The sequence below is a fragment of the Tympanuchus pallidicinctus genome, unplaced genomic scaffold, assembly GCF_026119805.1.
Source record: "Tympanuchus pallidicinctus isolate F22 unplaced genomic scaffold, pur_lepc_1.0 scaffold60, whole genome shotgun sequence".
NCBI classification, from domain to species: domain Eukaryota; kingdom Metazoa; phylum Chordata; class Aves; order Galliformes; family Phasianidae; genus Tympanuchus; species Tympanuchus pallidicinctus.
This window is the reverse complement of record NW_026294781.1, coordinates 280,092-307,984: the sequence shown is the minus strand read 5'-3', so window position 1 is coordinate 307,984 and position 27,893 is coordinate 280,092. Positions and strand designations below refer to the sequence as shown.

The 27,893-nt window shown below is 61.3% G+C and overlaps 2 protein-coding genes across 5 annotated transcripts; one reads left to right on the top strand and one right to left on the bottom strand.

The window, feature by feature from the left end:
* Window positions 1-168: 168 nt before the first annotated feature.
* Window positions 169-6,650, top strand: LMAN2L (lectin, mannose binding 2 like). 4 transcript variants are annotated; one of them, XR_008202025.1, is made up of 9 exons: window positions 169-311; window positions 395-513; window positions 1,562-1,679; window positions 1,847-1,929; window positions 2,977-3,009; window positions 3,399-3,560; window positions 3,637-3,751; window positions 4,491-4,735; window positions 4,881-4,976. XR_008202025.1 is itself a non-coding variant. In XM_052664992.1 (9 exons), exons 1-9 carry the CDS (start codon window positions 185-187, stop codon window positions 5,289-5,291), a joined length of 1,020 nt encoding a protein of 339 aa, XP_052520952.1. In that variant the 5' UTR covers window positions 169-184; the 3' UTR covers window positions 5,292-6,650. The 4 variants fall into 4 exon arrangements, 3 of the variants coding, with proteins under 3 accessions (XP_052520952.1, XP_052520954.1, XP_052520955.1); XM_052664992.1 differs by lacking the exon at window positions 4,491-4,735 and adding an exon at window positions 5,149-6,650 and having other exon boundaries at window positions 4,881-5,000; XM_052664994.1 differs by lacking the exons at window positions 2,977-3,009; window positions 4,491-4,735 and adding an exon at window positions 5,149-6,650 and having other exon boundaries at window positions 4,881-5,000.
* Window positions 6,609-25,112, bottom strand: FER1L5 (fer-1 like family member 5). Its single transcript, XM_052664990.1, has 39 exons — window positions 25,059-25,112; window positions 24,919-24,962; window positions 24,783-24,850; window positions 24,617-24,702; window positions 24,419-24,532; window positions 24,150-24,330; window positions 23,954-24,078; window positions 22,003-22,094; window positions 20,695-20,884; window positions 19,575-19,730; window positions 18,281-18,394; window positions 16,917-17,080; window positions 16,731-16,845; window positions 16,468-16,659; window positions 15,739-15,909; window positions 15,049-15,148; window positions 14,873-14,950; window positions 14,613-14,794; window positions 14,324-14,523; window positions 14,187-14,262; window positions 13,458-13,619; window positions 13,197-13,380; window positions 12,774-12,799; window positions 12,624-12,665; window positions 12,442-12,534; window positions 11,827-11,952; window positions 11,588-11,743; window positions 11,423-11,514; window positions 10,147-10,317; window positions 9,225-9,373; window positions 9,007-9,146; window positions 8,049-8,137; window positions 7,883-7,978; window positions 7,646-7,787; window positions 7,461-7,560; window positions 7,198-7,391; window positions 6,977-7,086; window positions 6,756-6,903; window positions 6,609-6,671 (listed from the first exon to the last, which is right to left on the bottom strand). Exons 1-39 carry the CDS (start codon window positions 25,110-25,112, stop codon window positions 6,609-6,611), a joined length of 4,785 nt encoding a protein of 1,594 aa, XP_052520950.1.
* Window positions 25,113-27,893: the final 2,781 nt, after the last annotated feature.

Genomic DNA, 27,893 nt, shown 5'->3' with positions numbered 1-27,893 from the left:
CTGACAGCCACGCCGTGCAGCCAGCCATCCTTCGGCATCGCGCGGTGGGCGGAGCGAGCAGACCAATGAGCCTGCGGGACTGGGAGGCGGGCCCAGAGAGCTGACCAATGGACGCGCGGGGCTGGGAGGCGGGCCGAGAGAGCTGACCAATGGACGTGGGGGGCTGGCAGGAGGAGGAGGCAAGATGGCGGCGGGCCGGTGGCGGGCCGGGCTGGCGCTGCTGGTTGTGGCGGTGGGGCTGGGCGGGCCGCGGGCCGAACAGATGGAAGAGCATCTGAAACGGGAGCATTCGCTGTCCAAACCGTACCAGGGTGAGGGGGGGGAGCGGGGGTGGAGGGCAGGCCGGGGTCGGGGCCTCGAGGCCCGGTACCGACCGGTGGTGTGGACCCGACAGGAGTGGGTTCTGCCAGCGCGGGGCTGTGGGAGCTGCAGGGCAACGCCATGGTGATGGCGCAGTACATCCGACTCACGCCCGACGTGCAGAGCAAGTGGGGAGCCGTGTGGAACCGTGTGGTGAGAGCCGGGGTGTGGGGGTTTGGGGGGTGGAGTGGGGAGTTCGGAGGGGGCCGGCGTGGAGAAATGGGGTAAAAAAGGGGTTTGGAGGTTGTGGGATGTAGGGAAGGTGGTGGGGATGTGGGGGGAGCAGGAGGAAGAGGAATGGGTTCAGAAGAAGAGATTTTGGAGTGGGGGGGAGGGGTGTATGGAGAAGGGGGTGGGAATAGTAGGGGGAGTAAAGGGGGCTGGGTTCAGATGGAGAGGTTTGGGGTTATAGGGAATCCTCTGACTGGTACCCAACTTAGGGGATAGCAGGGGGGAGAAACGGGTTCAGGTTGAGAGACTTAGGGGGGGCAGCTGGAGGTCGGATGTCAGGGGAAGTTGTGTGCAGTGAGAGCGGGGAGGGGCTGAACAGCTGCCAGAGAGGCTGCGATGCCCCGTCCATCCCTGGAGGGGTTGGAGGCCAGGTTGGATGGGGCCCTGGGCAGCCTGGGCTGCTGTTGAATGTGGAGGTTGGTGGCCCTGCGTGCGGCGGGGGGTTGGAGCTCTGCAATCCTTGAGGTCCCTTCCAACCTTGGCCATTCTGTGACTTCAGAGTAGGAGGGGGTCAGGGTTGTGGGGCAGCTGCATTTGACAGGAGAGGGCAGGAGGAGGGGAAGGGGGGTCAGATGGAGAGATTTTAGAGTGGAGGGGGATGTGGGGGACAATAAAATGGGACTGGAGAAATGGATTCAGATGGGGGGGGGGGGGAATGTAGGGGAGGGGTCAGGGATGTGGGGTGTCTGCACTTAAGGGGAGGGGGTAGAGAAATAGGTTCAGAGGGAGAGGTTTTGGAGCGCAGGGATCTGGGATGGGTGGGAGGTCATGCAAATGGGTTTGGAGCTGGAAAGTTGGGATGGGGGTGGCACTGGGATGTGAGGTTTTAGGGGAAAAAATGATGTCTTGAGTGGTGTTGAGGAGCGTGGGGTGTGCTGGGGAGGCTTGAGGTGTGTGAGCTTGGGCTGGGGGTGGAGAAATGGGTTCCAAAGGAGAGATTTTGGGATTGAGGGGTTGTTCCTCCTCCCAGCCGTGTTACCTCCGTGACTGGGAGATGCAGGTGCACTTCAAAATCCACGGGCAAGGCAAGAAGAACCTGAACGGTGACGGCTTTGCCATCTGGTACACCAAGGACCGCATGCAGCAAGGTAAACCGTGCTGGAGGAAGGCTGTGCCTGCAGGGAGGGCTGTTGGTTCACCTCTTTGGGGCACGCGGTGGCCTGAGAGGCTCTGTGCACTCCGTTGGATCACTCGGAGGAACTGCAGGGCCTCTGTCTCTTTTCTGTCCTTCTTACTGTCTGTCCTTTCCCCCCAGGGCCCGTCTTTGGAAGCAAGGATAACTTCCTGGGCCTGGGGGTGTTTGTGGACACCTACCCCAACGAGGAGAAGCAGCAGGAGGTGAGCTGGGGTTGATGTGCGCCCTGCTGGCTGCAGTGTGGGCAGCTCAGCACCGAGCTCAACTTGCAGCCAGCGAGGTGTGAGCTTTTTGGATCTGAAATTGGAGGCCGGCTGGCTGCCAGCAGGGATTACTCAGCTTGCCTTGCCTCCTTCTCCTCCCCGCGTGGTCGGTTTCTTTGTAGTGAGGCAGTCTGTGAGCAGATTTGTTGTCACCTTCACCCAGAAAAAGCAGGGTAGGAGAAAACAAATGGGTCACCACCGCTGCGTGGTGAGCTGCTGAGCTTTTGGAAGGCTGCAGGCAAGCAGGAAGCAAACGTGGACTTCATGGAGCTCGAGCAGAGCAGCAGCCCGGCAGCCCCCCCAGCTGGCTGCGTGCTGGGGCTGCTTTTGGAGGGGGCACAGCGTGCCTGCGCTCTGCTGCTCTGCCTGCTGGGGCTGCTTTTTGCCTGGGGCTCTTTTGGTGTTGGTTGGGGTCGTGAGGCGGTTAAAACCTGACCTCCCCCATCCTGGTGCTGCTTTGTTGTCACTTGTGAAACGATTCGCCTTTTTGTAACTGCGGCTTCTCCTGGTGAACAGGCGCTGTTTTACCCCCACAACCTCACTGCTCTCCCCGTACCCCCAGGGCTGCCCTGGTTCCTCTCTGCAGCCCCCAGAGGATGCAGGGGGCACCGCTGCGATGCGCCCTGACCTTGCAGCTGCTGAATAAACAACGAGCAAACATTGCTAGCAGCCTGCTCTGGCCCTGGGTGGACTTTGTGCTCGTAGCCGTGCCTTGGTGTGCTCTGACCGAAGGCTGTGGTGCTCCTGGCACCGTGCAGGGATCGGTGCCGTGTTGGTCCCGCGGATGTGCAGGGCTGTGGCTGTGCTTCTCCAGCCCGCCAGCTGCATCCTGCCTGAGAGCCCCAGCAGCTGAACCCCCCCTCTGCCTTTTGCCCTCGCTGAGCTGCACACAGAAGATTCCCAGGTTGCAATTTCGAGTTGCTAAACTCTGGTCTGTGACCATTTTGCTTCTGTGCTCTTTCTTGCTTTGCGATACTGGACTCGCAGGCTCAGAAGAGGAGGTACAGCCCAGGAAATCAGGTACTTGCTCTTGCTGACATCCCCATTTCCGAGCTGCTTGGTGATACTTTGTCCTCTCGGTAAGGGAATTCCCTCAATGGAGCTGCAGGCTCCCCTGTGTGAGCAGGGAGCAAGCATGAGAACTTCCTCTTCTGTCCTACACGTGTGGTAGCCAAGGCGAGGGGATGACCAGGGATGGAGCTTTTGGGGAAGCGTAGCTGGGCTGAAGGAACCCGGGGTCAGTAGGAAGCCACAGAATCACAGAATACCCCGAGTGGGGAAAGGACCCGCAGTGATCCCAGCTCCTGCTTCCAGCTGGGACCACCCGAAATCCAGCATTTCCAGACCCCGCGGTCGCGCCGCGATGCCGGGGCAGAGCTGGGAGCTGAGTTTGGCCCTTGTCCCCGCAGCGTGTTTTCCCCTACATCTCCGCCATGGTGAACAACGGCTCCCTCACCTACGACCACGACAGGGACGGCAGACCCACGGAGCTGGGGGGCTGCACAGCCATGGTGCGCAACCTCAACCACGACACCTTCCTGGTCATCCGCTACGTCAAGAGGAGGCTGACGGTGAGTTGCTGCTTGCTGGGGGGCTTTCGGGCAGCCGTGCTGGCGCCTGGTGCTACCAGAACCTCTTTGTTTGCAGGTGCTGATAGATATCGATGGTAAGCAGGAGTGGAGGGACTGCATCGACGTGCCTGGCGTGCGCCTGCCCCGTGGGTACTACTTTGGGACCTCCTCTGTCACCGGAGACCTCTCAGGTACTGCTGCGTGGGCCCTGAGCAGCTCTTGTGCGGCTTTGGGTGTCTGGAGGTGCAGCTGAGGCGTGGAGGGGCTTCCAGAGCGCCTGAGGATCTCCTCCTGCTTGAGGGAACTTTGTTTTTCATCTTGGGAAGCTCGGATCCCGGTCTGGGTGTGCTGTGCAGCTCCATAGGCAGCTTTGAGCTCCCTCTGCCATCAGATGAGGTGACGTCCGGGCAGTGAATGGGCAGAGCTCAGCCAGCACCTCCTGCCAAACAGCAGCTGCTCGGCAGGGTTGGTCCCCAAGTTGTGTGCCTCAGGAGGAGCAGAACAGAGCGAGAGCCGAAAATCTCATCTGTGATGTGGGCAGAGCCTGAGGGCAGTGCTGAGGTCATTGCTGTCCTGCTTCTGGGGGTTAAAACACTGCTGTTAAAACGCTGTGAGAACAGAGGTGCTGGCTGTGCTGTCAGAGCAGCTGGAGTCTGCTCTTTGCGTTTCCTAACTGCAGGGCAGTGGTGCTGGGGAAGGGTGCAGTGTGGGCTGATGGAAGCGGTGCTTTGCAGGAGCTGAAGCCCTTTGCCTTTCTCTGCTCACCCCTTCTCTTGCAGTGCTGCTTGGGGTGCTGTGAGGCCCGGAGTTACCCAGCTCTGTCTCTCCGGGCAGGTTTTAAGCCTGATTTTGAGTTACGCCCTATGAAAGTGCACTGGCTGGTGTCTGGGCCCGGTGTTGGCTCCAACAAAAGTTCCTTTTCTTCCTCAGATCTCTGCCTAATGCCCTGGGAGCTGGCAGGCTGGCCTGGAGCAGTCGCGTTGTCCCACTAATAACACCCCGGTCACAAGCAGAGGAAATAGGGTCATGTGAGGCTGATTCTAACACTCTGCTTTTGCAATGGGGGAGCGTGAATGCTTTTGAGTCAGACCGTGGCTCGGTCCGGGCTGTTTGTTGGTTTAAGTAGCTTAAAGGTTCCCGTTGGAGGTTTTGGAAGAGCTCAGAGCCCTGAGGAGGTGAGTTCTGCTGGGAGGGGACAGCTGGCATCCCGGGGCCGTTGGCTGAGCGACGACGTCCCACGGTGCCACCAGTGGCGTTGGCATCCCTGGCTGGGGCCGTTTTGGTGGGTGACGCCTCAGGGTTCATCTGCTCTGCTCGCAGACAACCACGACATCATCTCTCTGAAGCTGTACCAGCTGACGGTGGAGCGGACGCCGGAGGAGGAGCGGCGGGACAAGGAGGTTTACCTGCCTGTGGTGGACAACCTCAAGCTGCCAGGAAGTAAGCGGGGGGTGGAGGAGCACGAATTGTGGCGTCTCAGCAGGGAAGCAGCTGAGCTCTGTTAGGAATCGTGCCGCTTCGGTCGGGAGGATGGCGATGAGCTGCTGCGCAGCAACCGAGGCCTCACGGCTCTTCCTCTCCCCTGCAGTGGAGGCACCGCTGGAGCCCATGAGCGGCCTGGCTCTCTTCTTAATTGTCTTCTTCTCCCTCGTGGCCGTCGTCTTCGCCATCGTAATCGGAGTCATCGTGTACAACAAGTGGCAGGAGCAGAGCCGGAAGCATTTCTACTGAAGCTGCAGTGAGACAGGCTGCCTCGTGGCAGCGCCCCCGGTGTCCCCAGGAACCACGGTGGGGACGGCTGCTGTTTGTCACTGGGCTCCTGGACTCCCCCGGTGCCAGAGGGGACCCGCGTTGTGCTGGGGATGAAGCTGCTGTCCCCTGCTGGGAGCTGGAGCTGGGCTCTGGGAGCTGCTGGAGGTGGCTCGCAGCGCGGTGGCGGCGCTGGGCTGGCTCTGCCATCGCACATCCGCGGCGGTCACCGCTTTGGCTGTGAAGTCCCAGCCCTGCTTTCCTCGCCGGGTTCCTGCCACAACCCCTTTGCAGCGGTTTCGTTTCCAGGAGGGCTTTGCCAAGCTGTTCTCCTGCTCAGGCTGCTCCCGTCACCCACCTCAGACCTTCTTTAGAGACCCTCCTGCTTTTTCTTCGCCCCTCAAACCTCTGTGCAGCCCCTCCATCCATTAACCCCCGGTGCTGGGTGTTCTGAGGACACGCTGACTGCTTCCCCGCTCCAGGCAGGGTTCGATACCACACTCTCCCTTCTCAGTCCCTGTTTGCTGCTGCCCTGGGGCCCGGCTCTGTCCCTCTCTGGCATTCTGTGCCTCCACACACCTCCAACACCGCCTGCATGTCGTTGCTTTGCCGGCTCGTGGCTCCCAGCAGCAGCAGCTGAACCACGGGGGCCTCTCAGAGCCGCAGCCCTCGCTGCCTTCCAGGGAGTCCTGGTTTATTCCTACCTCAGTGACTGCTTCTGTCAGTGACTCCTCGCTGTGTTTCTCTCATGGGAAGAAGCAGCGTCGCCCCGGGGTCTGCACTGGGCTCCTGCAGCTGCTCTCGTGGATTTGGGGGCCGATGGCACGGGGTGCCCACAGGGACGGCAGCTCGGTGCGTCCCTGAGCTCTGAGCACGTCCAGGTGGCAGCGCTCTGCTCATGGGTGCTGCAGGCAGGGCTGGGAGCTGTTTTTGACCCAGGATGGGTCCCAGCGTGTGGGGAACGGTGCCTTGTGGGCAGGATGCTTGTACTGGGGTGGATGGAAGCTTGTTAAAGTGCCCGAAGAGCCGCTGTGGGGCCTGGAAGGGGGGCTACTCTGTGATGTTTTGCCTCTGTTTTGCCTGAGAGCCAGGAGTGAAACGTGTGCACCTCTTCCCAGCTGTAACGTGTCTTGGAATAAATGTCGGTGTGTGTGTGGCAGCGCTGCGCTCCTTGTGCTGAGCTCCTCCTGGCGCTCTGCTCGCAGACCCGCTCTGCCTCGCCCGTCTCAGTTCTGATTTTATTAAGGAGGGGACGGGGCTGCGCCCCCTCGGTGCTCCGTCCTCTGATGCTGCGGATGCTCAGTGTTTGCTCCCAGCACCGAAGAGGCGCAGCGGGTTCACCAGCTTCATGGCCAAGTAACCCTGAGGGGGGAGGAACGGGGGGAGGGGGGCTCAGCAGGGCTCCGTGAGCAGCAGGACGGGGTTTTGGGGGCCCTTTGCGCTCACCGGGGCGGAGTAGATGAAGTTGAGGAGCAGAAGGAGCAGCAGCAGCAGCGCCGCGGTCGCGGTGATGCGGCATCGGTGCCGCCGCCAGACGGCGTAGCGCAGGGCGCGCATTGGGGCCAGCAGCCACAGGAAGGACGAGTCGGGGCGCCTGGTGGACGAGGAGCCGCGTCACCCCAACCCCTGCCTCCCCCTCTGCGCCCTTCGGGATCTGCGAGGCTCACACGGGGGGCTGCAGGGGTGGGTACGCGTTGGGCTCCTCCCGGCCTTTCCCCGCCGGTCTCTCTTCTGCTTCTTTCTCGTCGAGCAGCTCCAGGCTCAGCTCCAGCTTGCCCTACAGGAGGAGCAGCGGGTGGATATGGAGCGGGATGAGTTTCCCTGCCCTCTCTCCTCCCCCCCCCCCCCCCCCCCACAAATCCCACTGCCCTCCCCTTCCCCGCCGTACCGCCATGCGCTGCGTGCCACCCTCGTGCACCACGCAGGGCCACCAACCCCGCGCCAGCTTCTGTCGGAACAGAGAGAAACGGGGGGGTCCCCGAGCCTTCCCCCAGGGCCAGGGGCTCAGACGTGGCTTTAGGGTGCAGTCCTGCGGCCGCTGGGCTGGACGGGGCAGCCGGGTGAGCTCCAGCTCCAGGATACCTGCAGGGAGAGCCGTCAGCCCTGGGTGTCCCTCTGTGCCCCTCCTCGGGTGGGCAGAGGGACCCTCACCCAAAAAATCATCGGCCGAAAACTTGTCGTTGTCCCACACTTGGAGGATGAGCTTCGGGGGCACCTTCAGCACCGTCTCATCCAGGCTCCAGAAATGCTCCTGCACGGTGCGAGGGGAGGAGAAGGGGGTCACGCTCGGCTCCCGAAACCTCGTTTCTCCCCCCCCTCCCCACGGGGCACGGCACCTTGCGGGGCAGCACGCAGCGCTGCTCGGCTGCCAGGTACTGGAAGGGGAAGACGAAGCGCCAGTGGAAGCTGCCGTCGCCCTGCAGCGCCCGGTAATGCACGTCCGTCCTCTGCTTCTGCTCCTCCAGCCCATCCAGCCAGCTGCACGCCGTGGGGGGGGGGAGGAACAGCTGTCCTCACGGCCCCCTCACTTTGTCCCCACGGCCTTTGGGACGCAGCGCTGGCCCCGCGCTCACCCGGTGACGTAGATATCGCTCATCCTCTGCCCTGCTGCGCTGATGTCCCCTGGCTCCACATCGCGGGTGTTCCACACCACACAGCGCAGCTCATAGCTGGGGAGGGGGGTTGTGTCACCCCCCCGCCTCCCCCCGGGGACATCCCTGTCCCGTGGAGAGCTCTCACCTCTGCGGTTTGCGGGGAGTGATGTCCACGGGGGGCCCAGGGGGGCCGAGGCTGGCGGGGAAGATGTCCACCCACATCTGCACCTTGCCCTGTGCCGTGGGGTGGATGTGCTGCCGCTTGTCCCCTTGTGAGCTCCCCGTCACCCACCCCCAGCATCCCACCTTGTGCCCACTGCGTTAGGACCCCCCCCCAACCCACCACCCCCTGTTCCCATCATCCCCAGGCATCGCTTTATGGTATGGAGTCCCAACTGCCCCCAAACCAGCATCCCTCCCTGCTGGGCTGTCCCTGTCACCCCAGGGTCCCCACTGCCCCCAAACCAGCATCCCTCCCTGCTGGGCTGTCCCTGTCACCCCAGTGTCCCAACTGCCCCCAAACCAGCATCCCTCCCTGCTGGGCTGTCCCTGTCACCCCAGTGTCCCAACTGCCCCCAAACCAGCATCCCTCCCTGCTGGGCTGTCCCTGTCACCCCAGGGTCCCCACTGCCCCCAAACCAGCACCCCTCCCTGCTGGGCTGTCCCTGTCACCCCAGGGTCCCCACTGCCACCAAACCAGCATCCCTCCCTGCTGGGCTGTCCCTGTCACCCCAGTGTCCCAACTGCCCCCAAACCAGCATCCCTCCCTGCTGGGCTGTCCCTGTCACCCCAGTGTCCCAACTGCCCCCAAACCAGCATCCCTCCCTGCTGGGCTGTCCCTGTCACCCCAGGGTCCCCACTGCCCCCAAACCAGCACCCCTCCCTGCTGGGCTGTCCCTGTCACCCCAGGGTCCCCACTGCCCCCAAACCAGCATCCCTCCCTCTCGCCCCACTGCATTCCCTCCATGCCCAAGGTTTCCACCACCCTCAGCTTTGTCCCCACCACCCCCAGTCCCAGCACCTCTCCAGCTTCCCCTATCCCCACCACTCCTCTTTTCCCATCACCCCCTGACATTTCTTTGCCCCCACCGCCCCATCCCCACCTGCTCCAGCCCAGGCTGGGCGCTGTTGTACAGCGTCCTGGTCTCCAGATGCTCGGGGACGAGGTTCCATGCATGCAGCACATGCAGGGCCAGGCGCTCCCGGGGTGCCCCGGGGTGACGATATGTGGGGGGTCCACTCTCTGCAATGCCAAACCCTCTGGACGGACCACCGGAGGGACCCCACCACCCCCCCCATCACCCCCCAGACCCCAACCCACCAAAATGGCTCAGCAGGAAGGTGGAGCCCCCAAAGATGACGGCGGTTCCATCGGCGCTGAATTCGGGTGCCTGCAGCCCCCGGGTGTGAGCCAGGTGCTCCAGTGCCCGGCTGGGGCTCAGCTGGTCCCGCCAGCGCCCAGGGCCATCCCTGTGGGCAGTGTGGGGCTGAGGGCTGTGGTGTTCATCCCTTCACGCCCACCCCGTAGCCCCGTGCCCACCCAATCCCCTCGTCTTCCCCTTTGTGTCATCCCCAGCTCCCCATGCCCGTCCCCATGTGCCCTTCCCAGCTCCCCGTGTCCTCTGTGCCAACCCTGTGCCAACCCCGTCCCACACCCCATCCCCAGCTCCCCTGTGCCCATCCCCTCGTGCCCTTCCCAGCTCCCCATGCCCCCTATGCCAACCCTGCCCCACCTCCCTGTTCCCAGTTCCCTCTGCCCATCCCCTTGGTCCCAACCAATCTCCATCCCTGCTGCTGTCCCATCCCACCCCATCGTCCCCAAATCCCTGCCCACTCTGTCCCCGTTTCCTGTTCCCAGTCCTGTCACTATCCCATGTACCCACTTCATCCCCTGTGCCCTCCACAACTCTTTTTCCCCACCTTCCTTCATCCCTATGCCCTCTTCAACTCCGTGTCCCCATGTCCCTGTGCCCCCCCCATCTTGTCCCCGCACCTTTGTGCCCACCTCCCTGCCCCCCTGTCCCCCGATGCCCCCCATCCCCTTGTCCCCATTGCCTCCATGCCCTCCCCATGTCTGTGTCCCCATCTCTTTGTCCCCATACCCCTGTACCCCCCATATCCTCCTTGTCCCCATGCCGCTGTGCCCTCCTCACCTCCCTTGCCCTCATCCCTCCATACCCACCCCCTCCCCACATCCCTACCCCCAATCCCAGAGCCCCCTCCCCATTCCGGGGGTCACCCACATGTGGTACAGACGGGGCAGCCCACAGTGGGCACGGAATCGGGACAGCAGCCGGTTCTCCAGGTCGATGGTGGTGCTTCCAATCTCCTGGTCGGGTGGCAGCAGGTCGTGGTCCAGCAGTGAGACCCTCAGGTCCTTCTCCAACGGGACGGTGCCCATCACCTCGAACATCCTGGCAGTGGGGTCAGCCCTGAGGTGAGCCCACGTGGGGACGAGCACCGGTGGGCATGGGGACCTGCTGGCACCGGGGAAGGGGCTGACAGGTGTGGGATGTGCTGGCGTGGGGACAGGGGGGCATAGGGAGCTGGTGGTGTGGGGAATGGGCGTTATGGGACCTACTGCCATGGGGAAGGGGGAGCTGGTGGCATGGGGACCTTGGTGGCATTGGGACTTGGTGTTATGAGACCTGCTATCATAAGGAATGGGGACTTGGTGGCGTGGGGGATGGGAGCTCGGTGGCACAGGGACTCATTTTTGTTGGACTTACTATGATGGGGAACAAGGAGCCGGTGTGGTGCCATGGGGACTTGGTTTTAGGGGGCCAACTGCCATGGGGAATGGGGTCTCGGTGGCATGGGAACTTGGCTATGAGCCCTATTGTGAGGAATGGGGAGCTGGTGGCAGAGGGAATGGGATCCTGGTGCCACGGGGACTTTGTGTTAAGGGACCTGCTATCATGGAGACTGGGGAGCTGGTGGCACGGAGACTTGGTGGCAATGGGGAGTGGGAACTCAGTGGCAAAGGGACTTGGTGTTATGGGACCTACTGGCAAGAGGAATGGGGACTTGATGGCACGGGGACCTGCTGGTGTGGAGAATGGGGACTTGGTGACATGGGGAATGGGACCCTGGTAGCGTGGGGGCTTGGTGTTACGGATCTGCTGTCACAAGGAATGGGGAGCTGGTGGCATGGGGACTTAGTGGCATAGGGAATGGGATCACGCTGGCATGGGGACCTGCTGTCACGAGGAATGGGGACCTGCTGCCATGATGATGCGGTGTTATAGGGGCACACCTGCATGGGGAATGGGGAGCTGGTGGCATGGGGACCTGCTGGCATGAGGGAGGGGGAAGTGGTGCTGCAGGGTCCCTCCAGCACGAGGAATAGGGACACACTAACAGAGAACTGCTGGCACAGAGACCTGAAGGCAAATTAGGGATGTGGTGGCATGGGGGGTGGGGATCCCCCAGCACAGAGCCCCTACAGCCCTCCTGGGCACCTCTGCTCTGTGCCAGCCAGGAGTGGCAGTGCCACCAAGCCACCCACGGTGGCCCTACCTGCCAAAAACTGGCTCCACGGTGTTGGGCACATAGTGGTCACGCTTGCCCAGTGTCTTTGCTCCCAGCGAGACACGAACGTAGGGGTCACACTGGCAGCAGGGAGGGGGCCGTCAGGGTGACAGACGGTGACACACGGGGTGGGGGACGCGGCGGTGGCCTTACCATCCCATTGCGGTCACGGGGGGACAGGTCGAAGGCACGGACGACGTAGACGCGCACCAGGCACTGCTGGGGTTGGCTGGGGGGCAGCTCCTGGAAGCGGCGGGGCGGCGGGGGCACCCCGGGGTCCTCGGGTAGGGGGTAGAGACAGAACAGCCCCTGGGAGAGGGGGACAGCATGGCCGTGCACCCCGAGTTCCCCCCATCCTGGGTCTGGGGTCCCTGTGGGCACGGGGGTCTCACCTTGAACTCGCCCACAGGCATGGGGTCGTCCCCCTGCTGCCCCCCCGGCTGGTAGAGGGGGAAGGTCTGGCAGAAATCCTGCAGCCCCTCGAATTTGGGCACCGCCTCCAGCTCGCAGCCGTACACCTGCGGCACAGCGGGGCTGCCTTGTCCCCATCCCTGCTGTGCTGTTTCTCCTCTTCCAGTCCCCTTCTTCGTGGCTGTTCCCATCCCATCACTGTCCCTGTCCCCAATCATCTTCATTCCTGTCCCATTCCTGTCCTTGTCCTCGTCTCGTCTTCACCCCCCCATCCCCAGCCTTGTCCCCGTCCTTGTCCTCATCCTGTATTCACCGCAGTTCTCATCTCTGCCCCATCCTCATCTCAACCACTTCTTCATCACTTTCCATCCATAACCTTCATCCCCATCCTGTTTCTCCCCCGGTTTCCATCCCTGACCATGTTCCCCTCTTTATCCCCGTATCCTTATCACCAACCATCCCCGCCTCCATCCCCATCTTTGTTCCTACCACCACCCCAGCCCTGTCCCAGTCCCACCCTATTCCCACCCCCATCCCCACCTCTGTCCTTCCTACCCCATCCCCATCCCCTGCCCATGTCACGCTGTTCCCCTCACCTTCAGGCTGTCCCTGTGTGTCCTCCCGTGGCTCTTTGCCTTGTCTCCCATGGCCATGTAAAATTTGCTCCACCAGTCGCCTTCTTCCTCATCCTCCTCCTCCCTCTCCGTGTCCTGGTGGGCAGCAGGGTGAGGCAGGATGCCTCTGGTGGCCCCTGGTGGCCCCCAATCCCTTTGCCCACCTGGTCTGCAGCCCCCTTCTCAGCGGCCACCTTGGGCAGCATCTGTTGGGAGTGGGGGGGGGCATTTGGGAACAGGAGGCGGGGGGACCCCACGGCACAGCCTGGGCTGTTGGGGTGGGGACAGGTTTTGGGGACACGGGGGGGGCTCACCTGAGCAATCCTGCCCCAGGCAGCAGCTGTGTGTGGGGGGGACACAAAGTGAGCGTCCTGCAGAAGGACGGGGATGGGACAGCAGGGGGGAAGGGGTGGGACAGGGAGGGGGCATGGATGGGACAGGGATGGGACAGGGATGAGAAAGGGATGAAGCAGGGATGGATGGGATGGGACAGGGATGGGGCAAGGAGGAACTGGAGTCAGGGACAGGGCAGGGAGGAGGTAGGAGGATAAGAGGGACAGAAAAGGGATGGACAGGGATGGCGGTAGGAATAGGAACGGGATGGTGGTAGGGATAGAGATGGAACAGGGATATCTGAGGGATGGGGGAGGGACAGGGATGCAGTAGAGGGTCCCAGGGAGAGGGCATGGATGGGCAGAGATGGGGCAGGGGGAGGGGGGGGTGGGACAGGGTTGTACCGGGGTCAGAACCCGACACAGGGACACGAGGCTGGGGCAGCTGCTCCTCTCCATCGGGCTCACGGCGGAACCTCACCAGGTCCTGCACGCACGCCTGGCCCACGTGGGGCCGGAACCCAAAGCCCTGCGTGTCCAAAACCCGCAGCCGGATCGGGGGCACGTACTCCTCCTCCACTGGTAGGTGCTGGGACCAAGCCACGCCGTCACCCCGGGCTGCCAGCACCCACGGGTGGGCTCTGCTCCCCGTCCCCGTGTGCTCACCAGCGTCAGCAGGAAGGCGTTGATGGGGAAATTGGGGTTGGTGGCGAGGTCGGTGATGGGGGGGATGCGCAGGACGTGCCCCCCACACTGCACCTCCAGGCTGGGGGCGCGCACGGGCAGCAGGCAGCGGCCACGGAGCCCCCGCAGCCCCCACGCCAGCACCTGCAGGGCCCACATCCGTTCAGCCCTGTCCCTCACCCATCTCCATCCTTTCCTGCATCCCTGTCCTTTTCATCTCCATTTCCATCTTCTTCATTGCTGTCTTTGTTGCCTCCCGGTCTCCATCCCCACCCTTGTCCCCTTCCCATCTTCATCCCATTCTCCATCTCTGCGCCATTCCTGTGCCCAACTCAATCCCCAGCCCATCTCCATTGCTGTCCCTGTTCCCATTCCTGTCCTCATTGCTGTCCTGTCTTTGTCCACATCCTTGTCCCCAGCCTCCCTGTCCCCATCTTGTCCTATCCCATCATATCTTGTCCCATCCCATCCCATCCCATCCCATCGCATCCCATCGCATCCCATCCCTCCCTTTTCCATCGCATCCCATCCCACCCAATCCTGTCCCCTTCCTTCCCATTTTGTCCTATTTCATCCCATCCCATCTTACTGTTCATGTCCCCATCCTCTTCTCATCCCGCTCCCCACCCCTTTCCTCATCCATGTCCTCATCCCCTCCCTGCCCCAAACCTCATCTCCCCCCCCCTTCTCCTCCCTGCCACCCAGCATCACCTCCAATGCCATCAGCCGCAGGACCGGCCGGATGCCTGGGGGGATGCCGAAGGTGCCCTGTCTCCATGGCGGGGTGCTGAGCCGCGCCATCGCCCCGTCCTATTGGGGTGACAGGGGTGTGAATGCTGGGGACAGACTCTGGGAGCCCCCACCCCACCCCCTGCTGCCCACCTCTCACCTCAGCCTCGTGCAGCAGCTCAAAGGCAGCCAGCAGTTCCCCGGCCGGCCCCCCCGGCCCCTGCAGTGGGTATCTCTGCAGCCGGGGGGGCTTCCGGTGCCCCACATCCAGCCACACTTTTGGGGTGCACACGCTTCTCCCGAGGAAGCTCCCAGCACCCTACGAGGCAGCGACAGGGCGCGGATGCCCCCACCCATGGCTGCCCACTGCCTATAGGTGCTCCCCACCCCTGGGTGTCCCCAATGTACCCCTCCATCCTGATCAAACACCTCCACCACCACAGCTGGGGGCTCATCCCGCAGCCCACGTGGGTCCCCATGGAGCTGCACCCGATGGAAGAGCAGCGACTGATCCCAAACCGGGTCCAGGGTGCCGGGCAGCACGCGGGTGCTCTGGCTGACGTGCACGAAGGAGACGTGGGCAACGGGGTCTGTGGGAGCAGCGCCCACTGTCAGCACCCAAGGGTGCTGCTGGAGGGGGTCAGGGTGCTGGGGGGGGGGGGTCCCACCTGCTGTGGTCTTGGTGCCGCGGGGCTTCAGCTCCAGTGCTTGGAAGAGGTAACAGCGCAGCTGGAAGGAGCTGGGTCCTGTGGAAGGAGGGAGGGATGTCAGGAGGCTCTGGGTTAGTGTTAGCATTGGGGACCCCTGGACCCCCAGAATCCTCCCCCAGTGTCCTGTGGCTCACGCTCGAAGGTGCAGAGGATGACAGGCGTGGGGTGCTGGGGGTGTCCCCGGCCTTTGGGTGTTGCTGCCATCTGCTTGCTCTCTGGCATTTCCTCTGCATCCTACAAGTTAGGATGTGGGGTAGGGCAGTCAACCCGGCCCCCTTGTCCCACTGTCCTCATGTCCCTCCATCCTGCTGTGCCTGTGTCCCACTGTCCCTGCATCCCCACACCTCTGCATGCCTCTCTCTGTTCCTCCCTCTTGGCATTCTTCTGTCCATCCCTCCATCCCACCCCTGCATCCATCTCTCCCTCCCTCCCTGCCTGCCCTTGCATCCATCCAATCCTCTGTCCATTCATCCCTGCATCCATCCCTCTGTCCTTACATCCCTCTATCCTTGAATCCCTGCATCCCTCTGCCCCTCCATCCCTTCGTCACTCCTTCCCTCCATCCCTCTGTCCTTCCCATTCCTTTATCCCTATTTCTTTCTCCTTACATCCATTCCTCCATCCATCCCCCTGTCCCTCCATCCCTTTCCATCCCTCCCTCCATCCCTCTGTCCTTCCCATTCCTTTATCCCTATTTCTTTCTCCTTACATCCATTCCTCCATCCATCCCCCTGTCCCTCCATCCCTTTCCATCCCTCCCTCCATCCCTCTGTCCCTCCCTTCACCCCCATCCCTCTCATCCCTCCATCCATCCCCATCCGTACCGCTGTGCCCTCGAGGAGGAAGATGGCAGCCACAGATGAGGGCAGCTCTGGCACCATGTGCCGACGCCAGCAGCGCCGCCGGCACGCATCACCCGCTTGACGCTGCAGATGGAAGCGGCCGCCCCACAGGGATGCGTACTCCCATGCTTTATCCGGAGCCTCGGGGCTGTGCTGTGGGGATGGGTGGCACAAAGGTGGCGGTGTGGGGAGAGAAGGATGCACAGAGCAGGGGGCTGGTGGCCAAACACCCGTCCCTGCCACCCCATCCTTGTCACCCACCCCCATCCTTGCCATTCCACCCCTGCTACCCCCTTCCAGCCACCCCATCCTGTTCAACCCCATCCTGTCACCCCCTTCCTTGCCACCCCACCTGCGCCACTCCACTCTGCTCACCCCGCCACCCCATCCTTGTCACCCCCAACCTCACCACTCCATTTTTGCCACCCCCTCCCTACCACCCTCACATCCACCACCCCGTCCCCTTCCATCCTCGTATCTCCCACCCTGTTCCTGCCACCCCACCCTTACCCCCCCCATCCTATCACCCTTTTCCTTGCCACCCCACCAGCCCCATATGTGCCACCCCATTCCCACCACCACATCGGTGTCCTGTTCCTGGGCACTGCTGTCCCTTTGCCGGGTGCGCAGCCATCGCCGCCGTCGCTGTGTGTGATACATCTCCTCTTTGGGGTGCCACGCAGGTGAGGGGTCTCCGGCCGCCACGCTCACCCCATATTCCCATCCTGCATCACCCACGTTGTCGTTGTCACCTCTGCCACCCCCCCAACCCAGCACACCCACACGGGGACATCGCTCACCAGCCTCATCCACGGCCCCTGTCACCTCCACCCGCCAGTCATCGGTGACGTGCCAGCCTTGGGGACACGCCACCTCCTCCTTGGGGGGCACCGCCGCGCCGGCCTGCAGCAGGCAGCAGCTGAGCTCTGGGGCGTCTGTGCCACTCAACTGCCCCCTGTGCCACCCCTTCTCACCACATCAGTGCTGGGCACAGCAGCAGGTCCCCATTCCCCGCCGCGCCGCCGGCTCTGGTTCTCATAGACCTCCTCCAACACCTCGTCCATGCCAGCCTCGGGCTCCGGCAGCAGCCTGAGGACGGGAGCAGCTGCCATCACCTCGCTGTCCCCACGCACGGGGAGGGGTGTCCCTTGGGCTCTCACCTCCGCGGCGGTTCCACAGCCCAGGGCCCATCCCAGCACCAGCCCCGGGGGGGTCGGATGCGCTCGCGGGGCAGCGCCACTCTGCCGGCCACGTCGGAGAAGCTGGGGCGAGCTGGGAGCGCCTGCCTGCTCCATTTGCCCAGGATCTTCGTCTGGTTCTCATACTGTAGGAATGGGGCGCCGCTGTGTCACCATGTCACCATGTCACCGTGTCACTGCGTCACGGCGTCGCCACGTCACCTCATCACCCCATCGTGTTATCATGTCACCATGCTGTCCTGTCACAGCACTGCTGTGTCACTATATCAACGCGTCACGGCGTCACCATGTCACCATGTCACCATGTCACCATGTCACAGCATCACCATGTTACGATGTCATCATGTTGTCATGGCACAGCATCACTGTGTCAGCACATTGCCATGTCGTGGTGGCACCACGTCTCTATGTCACCATGTCACCATGTCACAGCATCACCATGTTACGATGTCACGTTACAACATGTCATCATGTTGTCATGGCACAGCATCACTGTGTCACCATATCGCCATGTCGTGGTGGCACGTCTCAATGTCACCATGTCATCATGTCACAGCATCACAGTGTCACCATATCATCATGTCACAATGTCACCACATCACCATGTTACCATGTCACAGCATCACCATGTCACTACATCACAATGTCATCGTGTCCCCATGTCACTGTGTCACTATGCCATCATGTCACAGTGTCACCGTGTCACCACATCATCATGTCATCACGTCACTGTGTCACTGCGTCAAGGTGTTGTCATGGTCACCATGTCACCTCACCACCTTGTCACAGTGTCACCACGTCACCATGTCATGGTGTCACTATGTCTCAGTGTCACCATGTCACTGTGTCACTGCATCACCATATCACCACGTCATCATGTCACAGTGTCACTACCTCGTGGTGTCACCACGTCACCATATCACCTCATCGCCACATCATGGCGTCACCACGTCACTGTGTCACTACATCATGGTGTCACCACGTCACCATATCACCTCATCGCCACATCATGGCGTCACCACGTCACTGTGTCACTACATCATGGTGTCACCACGTCACCATATCACCTCATCGCCACATTATGGAGTCACCATGTCATTGTGTCACCCTGGTATCATGTCACCATGTCATGGTGTCACAATGTCACAGTGTCACCACGTCACCATGCCACCATGCCACCATGTCACTGTGTCACTACGTTACGGTGTCACCATGTCACCATATCACCTCATCACCACATCATGGCGTCACCATGTCACCATGTCACCATGTCACGATGTCACTTTGTCCCGGTGTCACCTCGCTGTCCCCTGCTCAGCACTCACTGTCTCAGCATAGACGTGCAGGGCGCCCTCCAAGTAACGCGGCAGCTCCTGGCTCTCAGCCACACGCCCCAGCCACAGCCGGACACGGAGCTGGGCATGGAGGTGTCCCGGGACCTGGGGACATCGTGGGGGGACATGAGTGTGGCACAAAGGGGACATGGAGGGTAGGGATACAGAGGGGACATGGGAAGGTATAGAGGAAGAGGTGAGATGGGGAAATGTTGAGGGAAAATGGAGGGGACACAGGGGACATGGAAGGGACGGGGTGAAGATATAGAAGGGACGTGGAATGAACGTGGAAAGGACAGGGAAGTGACGTAGATGGGACATGTGAAGACATGGGGGAAATGTGGAGAGGATGTGGAGATGTCACAGGTGGGGCGCTGAAGGGACATGGAAGTGAATTAGACGGGATACAGAGAGGACTTGGAGATAGAGAGGGGTTGGGTATGATGGGGTCATGGAGGTGACATAAATGGGACATGTAGAGAACACGGAGATGACATGGAGTTGACATGGGGCTGACACAGAGGGGACATGGAAAAGATATGGAGAGGACTGGGAGAGGATGCGAAGAGCATGGGGAGGGGACATGGAGGGGACATGGTTTGAATGTTAAATGGATATACAGGGGGAGAGGAGATGGAGGGGACATGAAGGGAAAGGACATGGAGGTGGCACAGATGGGACATGGAGGGGACATGGATGGGACTTGGAAGGGATGGAGAGGTGACATAGATGGGACACGGATGGGACATGGAAGGGATATGGAGAGGTTGTAGAGGGGACTATGGAGGGACACAAGACATTGAAGGAAAGTGGAGGAGATATGGAGTAGGCTTAGAGAGGACACGGGGGGGACATGGAGGTGGCATAAATGGGACATAGAGGAACCACGGAGAGGAAAGTGGAGGGGATATGGAGTTGACATGGGAGTGACACGGAGGGGACAAGGGAGAGAATGAGAAGAGCATAGAGAGGGGAGATGGAGGTGACGTGGTTTGAATGGTGAATGGGCATACAGGGGGAGAGGACACGGAGGGGACATGAAGGGACTGCGGGGAGGATACAGAGGTGACATAGATGGAACACATAGGGGATGTGGCGGGGATATGGAGAGGTTGCAGAGGGGGCTATGGGGCGGATACAGATGGGACACCGAAGGAAAGTAGAAGGGATATGGAGGAGATTTGGAGGGGACACGGAGGGGAAGGGACTGGATTTTTTGGGAAATGGGGAGGTAGAAGAAGCGCTGAGGGGCCATGAGGGGTCCAGGGGCCGCTTGCTGCCTTACCTCCAGCATCAGGGTGTGCGTCCGTCCGCAGAGCCGCCCGCAGGCTGCGGGGCTGAGGGCTGAGCAGGCGAGGCGGTGTGCGGGGATGCGGGCACAGGCCAGGCAGCGGGCACCGCTCCGCAGCCACAGCAACACGTCGGGAACACCGGCCTGAGGCTGGGACAGAGCAGGACAAGGTGGAGGGGGGACACCCGTGTGGAAGGAAGGGATGCCATTCAGAGGGACCTCAGCGGGCTTGGAAGGTGGGTGTGGGTGAACCTGATGAGGTTCAACACAGCACAGCGCAAGGTTTTGGATGTGGGCTGGAGGAACTGCAGGTATGTGCACAGATTGGAAGGAGCGGTGCTTGAGAGCAGCCCTGCAGGGACGGAGCCGGGGGTCCTGAGGGATGCAAAGCTGAACGCGAGCCAGCAGTGTGTGATTGCAGCTGGGCACCAAACGGGAGCCTGGGCTCCGTCAGCAGAGCGGGGGCAGCAGGGACAGGAGGCGATCGTCCCCCTCTGCTCTGCTCCTGTGAGGCCCCATCTGCAGCACTGCGTCCAGGGCTGGAGCCCCCAGGACAGGAAGGACGGGGAGCTGCTGGAGAGGGGGCAGAGGAGCCGCAGAGATGAGCAGGGGCTGCAGCACCTCCACCACGAAGACGGGCTGAGGGAGCTGGGCTCGTTCAGCATGGAGAAAAGAAGCTGCGGGGTGACCTCAGTGCAGCCTGCAGTGCCTGAAGGGAGCCTGCGGGCAGGAGGGGAGTCAGCTGTGTGCAAGGGGAGATGGCAGCAGGACGAGGGAAACGGTTTGGATGGAGGGAGGGCAGCTGGAGGTCGGATGTCAGGGGAAGTTGTGTGCAGTGAGAGCGGGGAGGGGCTGAACAGCTGCCAGAGAGGCTGCGATGCCCCGTCCATCCCTGGAGGGGTTGGAGGCCAGGTCGGATGGGGCCCTGGGCAGCCCGGGCTGCTGCTGAATGTGGAGGTTGGTGGCCCTGCGTGCAGCAGGGGGTTGGAGCTCCGCGATCCTCGAGGTCCCTCCAGCCCTGGCCATTCTGTGATTCTGTGTGTGATTCTGTGACATCAAGAGCCAAAAAGAAACCAAACCACAAAACCCCCTCAAAACGGGGCTTTCTGCACACCTCAGCCTGCAGGGCGGCCACTCGGCCCAGCCAGGCCTCGGCCTCGGGGAGCAGCTCGGCCCAGGCCCGGCGCGGAGGCCCGGCGGCGGCAGCCGAGGCGAGGAGCTGCAGGAGCTGCAGGCGGGCGGCGCGCAGCTCCACGTCCAGCCGCGTCCGGGGCCGCTGGGCCTGCAGCACAGGCAGGGCAGCCCTGGGGAGAGGATTTGGGGATGCTCACCCGCCTGGCTTGCCCCCACAATGTTTAATTTTCACCCCAAAACGCCCCTCGTTTCCTCCCAGATGACACCATAATTGCATCCCGGTCCCCAGATCCTCCACAAAACGCCCTGTTTCCCTTGAAAAAGAGCCTTGTTTTCCTACAGATCATCCCATTTTCTCTCAAGATACGCCCGATTCTCATAAAATACCCATAGAATCCTACAATTACTCAGGTCAGCAAAGACCTCAAAGATCGAGTCCAACCATGCCCCAACCCTGCTGCCCTCATTAACGGCCCTCCGCTCAGTCGTGTCCCTGAGCGCCACATCCAGGATTTCAAGCATCCATTTCCACCTCAGAAATGCCCTCCGTCCTCCCCTCCCCCCAAAAAATGCACAACTGCCATCCAAACCAACCCTCAGCAATGCCCCCATCTCGTAGAATCATGGAATCACCAAGGTAGGAAAAGACCTCCGAGATCCTCCAGCCCAACCACCCCTGACCCCCAATAGCTCTCACAACCTCACTTTGGCCTCCAAACGCCCCGTATCTCCCCAGAATTGCCCCCCACTCCCCTCTAAAATACTCCCACCCCCCAAAAAACACCCGATTCCCCCCCATTACACCAATTTTTCACCCCAAATGCCACATTACCCCCCCAGAAACACCGATTTTCCTCCTAAAACGCCCAATTTCCCTGCAAAACGCTCCACTGGCCCTCAAATGCTCATTTTTTCCCCTAAAATTAGGGGAATTTTTTCCCTCTGATGTCCCATCCCCCCCAAAACACCCATTTTTTCCCCCCAAGCTCCACTTTTCTCCTCAATTGCCCCATTTCCTCCCCCATAAATGCTCTATTTCCCCCACAGATTCCCCGTTTTCTCCTGTTTGTGCCCAACTTTCACCCCAAATCCTGCATTACCCCCCACAAAACGCCCAGTTTCCCCCTGAAATCTCCCATTTACCCCCACTGTTTTTCCCTCCAGTGCCCCATGTTTTCCTCGGAACGCCCCACTGCATCCTCCCTGGTGCTGGGCTCCCTTCCCCACCCCACTTCCAGCATTGGGGTCAATGATTAAAGCATCCACAGCCCCCCCTCCCCCTGCTGACCTGCAGTCCCGCGCCAGCTCACGCAGCAGCTTCCTGCCAACGTCCCCAAGGGCGTCCGGCTTCGCGTTCCGCAGCATCGCCACATTTCCCTCCTGTGGAACCTCACCGTTGACCAGCCCCCACCCACTGCTCATCCCTGCCACCCATCCCCATGCCCGTGTGTCCCCACGTCCCCCATCCCCACATCCCCGTGTCCCCACGTCTGTAGGGGTCACCACTTTCCCCTGTCCATGTATGCTTGCATCCCCACATCCATCTGGGCATCGTTACGGCCCAACTTTAAGGTCCTTTTTAATCCAAACCCTTCCATGTGTCCCCGTCCCGTTGTCCCCATGTCCCTGCGTGCCCACATCCGTGTGTCCCCACATCCATGCGTTCCATCCCCATGTCTCCACATCCATCTGTCCCCATGTCCCTGCATTCCCACATCCTCGTGTCCCCACCCCTTGTGCCCCATGTCCCCATGTCTCCATGTTCTCACATCCATGTTTCCCCATGTCCCCATGTCCCCACAATCCACGTGTCCCCATCCCTTGCACCCCATGTCCTCATGTCCCCACAATCCACGTGTCCCCATCCCTTGCGCCCCATGTCCTCATGTCCCCACAATCCACATGTCCCCATCCCTTGCACCCCATGTCCCAATGTCCCCACAATCCATGTGTCCCCATCCCTTGTGCCCCATGTCCCCATATCTCCACATCCATTTGTCCCCATGTCCCTGCATTCCCACATCCTCGTGTCCCCACCCCTTGTGCCCCATGTCCTCGTGTCCCCATGTTCTCACATCCATGTCTCCCCATGTCCCCATGTCTCCACATCCACATGTCCCCATCCCTTGCGCCCCATGTCCCCATATTTCCACATCCATTTGTCCCCATGTCCCTGTATTCCTACATCCACATGCCCCCACCCCTTGTGTCCCATGTCCTCATGTCCCCACAATCCACGTGTCCCCATCCCTTGCACCACATGTCCCCATGTCCCCACAACCCACGTGTCCCCATCCCTTGCGCCCCATGTCCCCATATCTCCACATCCATTTGTCCCCATGTCCCTGTATTCCTACATCCACATGTCCCCACCCCTTGTGTCCCATGCCACCATATCCCTGCATCCATTTGTCCCCATGTCCCTGCATGCCCACATTCACATGTCCCTATCCCTTGTGCCCCACATCCCCATGTCCCAGTATCCCCACACCCATGTGTCCCCATGTCTCTGTGTCCCCACATTCACATGTCCCCAACCCCTTGTGCCCCATGTCACCACGTCCCCATGTCCCCACATCCATCTGTCCCCATGTCCCTGCATTCCTACATCCTTATGTCCCCACCCCTTGTGCCCCATGTCACCATTTGTCCCCATGTTCTCACATCCATGTCTCCCCACGTCCCCATGTCCCCACATCCACATGTCCCCATCCCTTGTGCCCCATGTCCCCACATCCCCAGACCCATGTACCCCCATGTCTCTGTGTCCCCACATCCCCATCCCCACCCCCCTGTGCCCCATGTCCCCACGTCCCCATATCTCCACATCCATTTGTCCCCTTGTCCCTGCATTCCCATATTCCCATGTCTCCATCCCTTGTGCCCCATGTCCCCATGTCCCCATGTCCCCACATCCATTTGTCCCCTTATCCCTGCATTCCCATATTCCCATGTCTCCATCCCTTGTGCCCCATGTCCCCACGTCCCCATATCCCCACATCCATTTGTCCCATGTCCCTGCATTCCCATATTCCCATGTCTCCATCCCTTGTGCCCCATGTCCCCATATCCCCACATCCATTTGTCCCATGTCCCTGCATTCCCACATCCCCATGTCCCCATATCCATGTCCTCACCCCCTGTGCCCCACGTCCCCACGTCCCCATATCCCCACATCCATTTGTCCCCACGTCCCCACGTCCCCACCTCCACGCCTCCCCCCACCCCTGCCTGCTCACCAGCCTCTCGCCCACACTGTGCATCAGGTTCTGCCCGTCCCACCGCTGCCCAGCGTCCTCCCAGCTGGAGGTGACGGCCACCACCGGCTTGCTGTCATGCCAAGGCATGTAGCAGTAGCGGTTCCCTGCACGCACAGCGGGATGAGCACCTCACGGTGTCCCCAAGGGGACAGGGGGTGTCCCCTGCTTTGCTCACCATCAAAGAGGGGGTGGCCTTGCGGTGTGGCGGAGGCAGCGGGGCGGCACGAGGTGTCCCCGGTGTCCCCGTGGTTGCCGATGCTGAGCTCGAAGCGCAAAGGTTCGGATGCGGGGGGCAGCATGGTGGCAGAGTAGAACACTGCGCAGAGCCCCAGGCGGTGGCGGCGGGGCAGAAGGCGCTGCAAGAAGAGAAAATGCCCCCAAAAAACCCAAATAATCCCCCCCTACCCTGGGATAAAAAGCGACCACGCGTCACTGTGTCCCCACCTGCACGCGGGTGATGTCCTCGGGGGCGATGGCGTCCTGCTGGCGCCCATCGGAGTCCCCTGTGTGGGTGCTGAGCTCCAGCAGCACCCGGCCCCTGTATGCCACCATGGTGTCCTGTAACATAGAGGGGGGGGTGCTGGGGGGCTGCGTCCCCCCTGAATGCAGGCGACGCTCCGTGCTGTCACCTCTTGCACTCACGCTGGGCACATCAGCAGCATCTCTCCGTGGACCATAGAAGGGGAGGAAGCTGGGCCCAAAGCAGGGTAAGAAACCTGGGACCCCTCCTAAAGCAAACCATGGGGTTCAGGAAGGGAGGGGCTGCAAGCTGGGACCCCCCCTCCCCCAAAGGTGGGACCAGACTCACCTTCAAGCTCAGCACCGGCGGAGGAGATGTGGGAGAGGTGGAGCATGGCTGTGCCCAGCACCTTGGACCTGAGGGCAAGGGGTGAGGGCTGGGGGCAACACCGGGGGACCCCCAAATTGAGGGATGCCCCAATTACCCGCTAAGGATGGCCAGCTCGATGGCGTCACAGAGCGGGGGCAGCTGGGGGGACAAAATTGGGGAGGGGGAAGAAATAGAGGATTCAATCGGGGATTTTAAATGAGGGGTTTAGAGGAGAGCCAGCGGGGGGCGCCTCACCCGCAGGGGGAAGAAGAGCACTTCGTTCCACGTGGGCTTGGCATCGGGGGGCATCGCTCGAGTGCAGAGCTGTGTTGGGGACACTGTCACCCCTGGGCACGGGTCAGCAGCACCCACCGTGCCCCCAGCACCCACCGTCCTGCCCGCAAAGCTGGCGCGCACCGCCGCTGCCACGAAGCTCCTCTTGCTGCCAGCAAGGAACGGACGGGACGGCTCCTCTGTGCCAGGAGTGATTGCGTCAGGTTGAGTTAGGGTTAGGGTAGGGTTAGGTTAGGGTTGTGTTAGGGTTAGGGTTAGGTTAGGATTAGGTTAGGTTAGCGTTAGGGTAGGGTTAGGATTAGGTTAAGTTAGGGTTAGGGTAGGGTTAGGATTAGGTTAAGTTAGGGTTAGGTTAGGATTAGGTTAGGGTTGTGTTAGGTTAGGGTTAGGTTATGTTAAGGCTAGGGATGAGTTAGGATTAGGTTAGGGTTGAGTTAGGTTAGGTTAGGTTAGGTTAGGTTAGGTTAGGTTAGGTTAGGTTAGGTTAAGGTTGGGTTAGGGTGACTTTAGGGTCAGGGTTAAATTAAGCATAAATTAAGGTTGGGTTAGTGTTAGGGTTAGGGTTGGGTTAGGTTAGGTTAAGGTTACGGTTGAGTTAGGTTAGGTTAGGGTTAGGTTAGGGTTAGGTTAGGTTAGATTAGGGTTGGGTTACGGTGAGTTTAGGGTCAGGGTTAAGTTAGGGATAAATTAAGGTTGGGTTAGTGTTAGGGTTAGGGTTGGGTTAGGTTAGTGTTAGGGCTGCGTTAGGGTTAGGTTAGGGTTCTTTATAGGGCTATATTAGGGTGAGATTAGGGCTAGGCTTAGAGTTAGAGTTGGCACTAGGGTTAGGACAAACGTTTGGGCCAGTTTTAGGGTTAGGGGACGTTTGGTGGCATCCACGCCCCCCACAGCCCTCACCCACCCCAGGGCAGCTCCTCAGCACGGTAGATGCGGAGCTGCAGCGTGGCCACGCATGGGGTGAGCAACGCAGACTGCAAGAGATTGGCTTCCACCTCCTGGCTCCCTGCTGCCTCCTCCCGCTCCTTGAAGAAAAAGAAACGTACGTACCGATACACGCTATGTTTTAGTTAATTAATCCATTAACACAACGATGCTTAAAGGTGCTCACCGACGCGGGTTCGCCGGCACGCAGCACGGCCGCGCCGATACGGAGGTACCCACAGCATCCAGCATCGGGGCGCCGGGGGTGCTGCAGGCTCAGCCACGTCCCAGCCAGCCTGCGCCCTGCTCGGGTTGGGGACACCCACGTCACCTCTGTGCAGCTCGGTGACCCCGTGGGCACCCAGCACCGTGCAGGGCCACCTACCGGGTGCGTTGTAGACGGTGCCGACGTCCAGCTGTTGGGAGCAGACGGTGCAGGAAAAGGGCCAAGGTGAGCTTTGTCAGCCCGTTTCCCCCGCTGTCATCCTTACCGTGAAGGCGCCGATGATGGCATCGGCACGGATGGCCCTGGAGTTGAGAACCTGTGGGGTTGGGGACAAAGTCAGCGGCCGCCACGCTGTCGCCATCCCCACGGTGCCATCGACCCCGACCTGGATGTGGATGGGCACTGCTGCCAGCTGAGCAGGCGTCAGGTGGAAATGCTGAGAAAACACCTAAAAATGGGCAAAGCCATGAGTGCACTGGAGATGGATGAGGGGACAGCAGCGGGTCCTTGTCCCCAGGGCCACCTCATTGTAGTAGGGGTTGTTCCCAGCACGGATCCTGCTCCTGAAGCGATGCTCGCCGATGAGGACCGTCACCACCGGTTTGATGGCACTGCCCTGCAGCTGGTGGCCCTGGAGGACCCTGACCCGCACCTATGGGACACGGCAATGTGGTGACAAGGGACATCGCACTGAGAGTCACCTCACCCTTGGGTGCCCTACCTGGAAATCCTCCTTCTTCCCCGCTGCAGGTTTGGGGTGGCGGTGCGATGCCATTCCGATGGCTGTCCCCACCACTGGCGTGGGACGTGGGGGGGACAGGCATGGTGCCACCCCTTCTGGCGGCTGGGACGTGACATTCCCTGCTGCCGTCTGCCCGGGGGGGACGTAGGAGCAGCGCAAAGAAACAGTGGCCCCCGTGGGATGTCCCTGAGGGTCTCGCAATGGGAGCTGGCTGAGATCAAGCGGCAGCCCGGGGTCCTCCGCCAGGCAGCGCAGAGGCACCGTGGTGGCACCCAGGAGCCTGCAAGGATGGGGACAGTGAGCGCAGCCACCGTGGGGGTGGCACCCTGCAGTGCTCACAGGGCGACACTCACCTGTGTGCTTCTGGCTGACCCCAGAGCTGCAGGCGCAGGGCCAGGCTGTCCGTGGGGCGCAGGGGACGTGCGGCCAGAGGCCACACCAGCGTCTGTGGGATGGGGGACAGAGGTTGGCAGGGTGGCCACGTGCCCCCATGCTGCTGTCGACCACCTCTGGGTCAACTCACCTCGTTCCATGCTGGGCTGCGCTCTGCTGGCACCACCCGGGTGCTCCTGGGGACACCTGGAAGGACAGGAGTTGGGTTGGGGACACTGATGTGGGCGGCACATGTCAGCATCCCACGAGGACATCCAACAGCATCCCACCCCATGAGGTCGCTCGGTGCCACCCCATCCCGTGACGACGACACAAAGGTGGCTGATGCCACCCAGAAGTGCAGGGACAGCCACCTCAACGTCCCCCTGTCCCCAGCAGTACCTCTGAAGCGAGCATAAACGTGCACACCGGGTCCTGCACCGGTGGCCGCCGGGAGGTGAGCGCTGGCCACCAGCAGCCTCAGCATGGCCGTGTCCCCGTGTCACCACGGCGTTGTCACCGTGGTGCCGTCACG

Bases quoted from the DNA above. Each gene is read 5' to 3' on its own strand.
- FER1L5 (XM_052664990.1), bottom strand. From the start codon at position 25,112: ATGCCCCCCGATGCCAAGCCCACGTGGAACGAAGTGCTCTTCTTCCCC. The intron at 24,703-24,782 runs GTGAGTCTGGTC...GGTTTGCTTTAG, and splicing joins CGCCGGTGCTGAGCTTGAAG to GAGGGGTCCCAGGTTTCTTA. The intron at 13,381-13,457 runs GTGAGCACACGG...GCTTGGTCCCAG, and splicing joins ACGCCTTCCTGCTGACGCTG to CACCTACCAGTGGAGGAGGA.
- LMAN2L (XM_052664992.1), top strand. From the start codon at position 185: ATGGCGGCGGGCCGGTGGCGGGCCGGGCTGGCGCTGCTGGTTGTGGCG. The intron at 3,752-4,880 runs GTACTGCTGCGT...CTCTGCTCGCAG, and splicing joins TGTCACCGGAGACCTCTCAG to ACAACCACGACATCATCTCT. The intron at 5,001-5,148 runs GTAAGCGGGGGG...TCTCCCCTGCAG, and splicing joins CAACCTCAAGCTGCCAGGAA to TGGAGGCACCGCTGGAGCCC.